The 4,861-nt window shown below is 51.2% G+C and overlaps 2 protein-coding genes across 2 annotated transcripts; one reads left to right on the plus strand and one right to left on the minus strand.

The window, feature by feature from the left end:
• Positions 1 to 466: 466 nt before the first annotated feature.
• LOC103771613 lies at positions 467 to 1,089 on the plus strand (the record flags this gene model as incomplete). The annotated part of the gene is made up of 1 exon (XM_008938915.1): positions 467 to 1,089. A coding segment is annotated over one exon (623 nt), but the record flags the coding sequence as incomplete, so codon positions are not given.
• A 3,369-nt stretch (positions 1,090 to 4,458) lies between these two features.
• MRPL41 (mitochondrial ribosomal protein L41) lies at positions 4,459 to 4,857 on the minus strand (the record flags this gene model as incomplete). The annotated part of the gene is made up of 1 exon (XM_008938916.1): positions 4,459 to 4,857. A coding segment is annotated over one exon (399 nt), but the record flags the coding sequence as incomplete, so codon positions are not given.
• Positions 4,858 to 4,861: the final 4 nt, after the last annotated feature.

Below are 4,861 nucleotides of genomic sequence, written 5' to 3' on the forward strand. Positions count from 1 at the left end.
CAGGCCTCGGGCAGATCCACAGCTTGTGAAATGAGCTTCACATTTCTGCTGGGGAGGGATGGGAGGAACTCCACGTCCTGTTCATGGCAGAGGCAAATGCTGAAAGCTCATGGGAAGAACACCTGTGCTTTCCTGACAACCAGAACCTGGTCTGGCAATCTCACCTGTTGTATTTATGGCTCGGGGGGATCACTGAATATTTTATGAATATTGAATAATGAGTCTCTTAAACCTCAGCCCAGTAAACCCTCTTCTCTTGGCTGCTTTGTGAACCAGGGAAAATCAAGGCTAGTGAGAAATGGCTGAAAAATTGTCAGGAGAGGCAGAACTTAGTTTCTCCATGAACAGGTAACTGCTGTGAGGAAGGCAGTAACCAGGGAACTCTTCCTGTAGGATGCAGGCTGCTACAAACCATTCCACAGCTTGATTTCTGCTTGTTTCATTATCTTTTAATTTTCCTTTCCAGCTGAAAACACTGAGGAGTGTGTCATCCTGTCCTCCTACATCCTGCACAACTCCTTGGCCTACGGGGCCGACTGGTCTCGGCTCTGCCCGAGGGGTTCCTGGGCCCCCACACAGGACACTGCTGCTGCCCCAGGCCAGCCCACAGAGGAGCTCCTGGGAAAAGCAGAAGGAGATGAGAGACTGAATTTGCAGGTCCAAAACCTGAAGATAATTTATGAGTCTCCTACAGCTACTTTTGATGTAATCCTGGATGAGGAGAGCGAAGGCCCTGCCCTGCCCCTCAGAGGGGAGGGGGGACCTAAGCTGTCTGGGGATCCTGCCCTGGTGGGGGGCCCTGAGTCAAAGGGGTGTTTAGGTTTGGGTGGGGGTCGTGGCCAGGGGGTTGATCCTGAGTCAGGCAGTGGCTCTGACTCAGGAGCTCAGAGAGGCAGCAGCACAGGCCTGGGCAGGAGCAGGGATCCAGCCAGCTCTCCAGACTGCCCAAGGGAAATGAGCCTTGTAGCAACCTGTTCTTTCTATGACAATATCCTCCACCTCTGGAGGTGGGAGATGAGCCTGGTCACCCCTTCGGAGGCACCAAGTACTAGAAGTCCCTCTGAAAGAACAGCCAAAAGTTTGCATTGAGTGGTCCCAAGGGAAAGAACTCCTGTGCTGAGAGTGACATCTGGGCTTGTGCCCTGTCTAATTTCGGTTGGGCTTTTCCAGCCTTGTTGTTGGGCTTGTGAGTCTTTTCAGGCAGATACTGGTGGGATTTCTGGTGGTGTATTTTCAGTGCTGGGGAAGGCCTTTGCTTTGAGGCACACTTGTTTAGCTTTCCCTTAATCTGCTTGCTGTGAGTGGCACAGCCTTCCTCAGAAGGGCTGCTTCTCTGCACCTTGCCCCTGAAGCCCTTCGAGGCAGGTTTGTGTTTCACCATTGATGTGTTAAGCTCATTCTCCTCCTTCCACCCCAAACCAAACCTGGCTGTGCCCCTGCACGTAGCCAAACACACAGTACGTGGTCAGAGGTCTCCTGGGCGTGTCTGGGAAGCTGGTGAGTGGAGGCTCAGCTGGGTGTGGGGCTCGCTGTGTGATCTGTGAGCTGGGCTGGACCTTGAGAGGAGGCTCAGACACATCCAGATCCTGACAGTGCTACGTGCTTCTAGAGACATTAGTAGAGAGAAACTCTGAGAAGGAAATCCAGACTGACCAGTGTGACAGCAGCTCAGTGATGGGGAGCTTTGTTCTGAGCAGGGCCTTTCTTGGGAGAATTCTGGTCTATCTCCACAGCCTAACTCCACATCAGCCTCACCAGGGGGTTCCAGTCTTGCCTCAGCACAACCTGGTGTAGCATCATTTGTGCAGTGAGCCCCTCTCTGCTCTGTGGGGAGCGTGGGGAGCCCCTGGCCCAGAGAGGTGGTCACTGCCCCATCCCTGGAACCATCCCAGGGGAGGTTGGATGGAGCTCTGAGCACCCTGCTCTAGCTGGGGATGTCCCTGTCCCTGCAGGGGGGTTGGACTGGATGAGTTTAAACATCCCTTCCCACCCAAACCAGTCTGAGTCTAGTGCCACACTTAACCCCCTCCATGGTATCAAACTCATGTTGTCTGCTCTCCACGAGACAGCCATTTAGGTCCAAAGTCAAGATTTTTCAGCTTTTTTTTTTAAAGGTGAACAGCTTTAAGATCAAAACTTCCAAAAAGTATAAGCAGTGTTTTCTGACATCTCTTCAGTTCAAAATAAGTTTAAGTAAGTACAGAAACCAAAATCTTAACAACATTGCCCTAACTACCTCCAGGAATGGCTACTGAATTTCTCATGGTTGCAGAACTTCTCATGGTTGCTCCACTAGCTTTCCTTTTTCACTGTGAAATATCAGCAAAACACCCTTTCTGGAACACTTTCTCTATTTAATCTTTCTAGAAACAAAACCAACCAGCTTAAATTAGGTAAATGACTTGTAGCTTGCATGGTTTCTCTTTGGGAGTCCTCAAGAATTAGTTGTCTGGAGGGAAAGAAACACCAGCAACAGGCATCTGTCTGTCACAGTGCTGCATCTAAACGAGGTGTAGAATTTTACTGCTTTGAAACTCCCTTTTCAAGGGTGAACATGTATTTTAGAAAACATTCTTGAGTGCTGTTACACGAAGATTCCTCTTAGGATTGTGAACAAGAGCTTTTGTTAAAAAAAAAATAAACCACCCTATTTTTGGATGTTTCTACAATAAAGTCAAGATTAAGTGATTTACCTTTCTTGGTGGTTTTGATTTTTAAGAAGTCCTCCACAGTTAGTCCTTGTGGGAGGACACTAAGCCTCCTGGAGGGCGTTTGGTGTGGATGCTTTGGGAGGCAAGGGCAGACAATCCAGTTTCCTCATGCCTCAGGCAGAGCACCGAGGGCGTTTCCCTGTAGCGACACGGCTTCTGATGCTGACTCTGTCTTTACAAGGTTGTAATGCGTTTTTTATTGCCCTGTGAGATGAGGTCTGAGGCACAGAACGGGACCAGGCGGGGGCGCTGGGTTCCAGTGTCGCTCTGGTCCCTGCTCTGCCCCAAAAAACGAGGGATCTCCTTTCATTAGAAGAGAAGGGAAGGAAAGGGGCGGGGCTCGCTCAGAACCAAGCCGGTGTGAGCACTGCAGGATCTTCTGCTCTCCAGCCTTGTGTTCACCTGCCCTTCACCCCTTCTGGAAAGCAGGAGCCCAAGGAGGTGACAGCTCTGAAGCAAAGCCCCACCTCTGCCCACAGCATCTGGAGCTGAGAGCCAAGAACAACCATTTCCAAGTTTAAAAGCTAAAAATGCATTCATTTCTCATTAATTAGAAAACCTGCACCCTCTCTCAGCCCCACAGTGGGTGGTGGTGGCTCCCGTGCCAGTGCACCAACAACTCCTCCTTTTGCTGCTGTTTGGGGCTGCAGCACCCCTCAGAGCCCTGAAAATACCTGGGTTCTAAAGAGGGGCTCTCTGTGGGCTCATCTATCAGTCTTCTTTACAGACTGGATCCTTTCTCCAAAAGCGAATGTTTTAATTATGATTTAATGTGTTTAAATGTAATTTAAAAGCTCAAGCTTTGCAGTACTCTCTATTTAGAAAGCCTCCTGGGAGGGCTGCGTGCTCCACACACAACTGTCACACAGAATTCTTTCTCTCAAGAATTCCAGGACATGTTTGATATATAAAACGTGTTGTTTCCAACAATTTAAACATTGGCAATTGGGCAGTTTGTACTTTAATCACTTGCACATGACTGCCCGTGTGAAGCTTGTATCCATTTAATTTGGTGACCAGCAAGACAACTGCTCTGCTAGGAATTTATGTCCAAAAATAACAATTTTTACCAGTTTTGGCAGTTACCAGTGTCTGGCCCATCAGCTCTGGTCTGAGAACAGGACACCCGTGTGCTGCACAACCCCCATGTCTGGATGCACAACACTCTCCTGAGTCGTGATGGGAGACTTCAAAAACTGTAGAATCATTAAGGTTGGAAAAGATCTCCAAGATCATCAAGTCCAACCACCAAGCCAACACTCCCATCACCACTAAACCATGTCCCCAAGTGCCACAGCTACACGTGTTTTTTGAAGCCCTCCAGGGCTGGGGACTCCAGCACCTCCCTGGGCAGCCTGGGCCAATGCTGAACCACTCTGCCAGGAAAGAAATTCATCCTAAGATCCAATGAAACCTCCCTTGGTGCAACTTCAGCCCATTGCCTCTCGTCCTATCGCTGATTACTTCAGAGAAGAGACCAACCCCCTCCTCACTCCAGCCTCCTTTCAGGGAGTTGGAAAGAGCAAGAAGTATTCCCCTGAGCCTCCTCCAGCCTAAACACCCCCAGGTCCCTCGGCTGCTCCTCACAAGCCATGTTCCCCGAGCCCCCCACAGCTCCGTTGCCCTTCTCTGGACCCGCTCCAGCCCCTCAAGGTCTTTCTGATCCTGTGGCGCCCAAACCTGAACAGTTTCCCCCCAGCACTTTCACGCGGGACACTGCAGAGAGACAGGGTGGAGAGATTTGCTTTTAATGGCCGGTGACGGAAGCTGTCCCCTCTGCGGTGAGGGCTCGAAAAAAATACCGCACGTAGTTCTTGGGGTAGAGCTGGAAGAGCTTGCCCTCCTGCGTGGGCTCGAAGCCGTACTTCTCCAGGTTTTCGGGGTCGAACGTGCCTTCCTTCACGTCCTTCTCGATGCGCGGAGCCACCACCTCGGTGAAGAGCTGCTTGGCCGTCATGGGCTGCTCGGAGCCCTCGGGGGCGCGGTACGACACGTAGGGCTTGAGCTTGAAGCCGCGCAGGTCGGGCACGACGAACTCGGGCACCATCTCCTTGACGAGCAGGAACTTGTGGCTGGCCGTCAGCACGCCGGGCTTCTTGGCGCCGCGGCCCTTGTTGTAGGTGCGCGGGCCGCGCTTGCTGGTGAACGGG

Source organism: Merops nubicus, unplaced genomic scaffold (genome assembly GCF_000691845.1).
Source record: "Merops nubicus isolate BGI_N331 unplaced genomic scaffold, ASM69184v1 scaffold33864, whole genome shotgun sequence".
Taxonomy (NCBI): domain Eukaryota; kingdom Metazoa; phylum Chordata; class Aves; order Coraciiformes; family Meropidae; genus Merops; species Merops nubicus.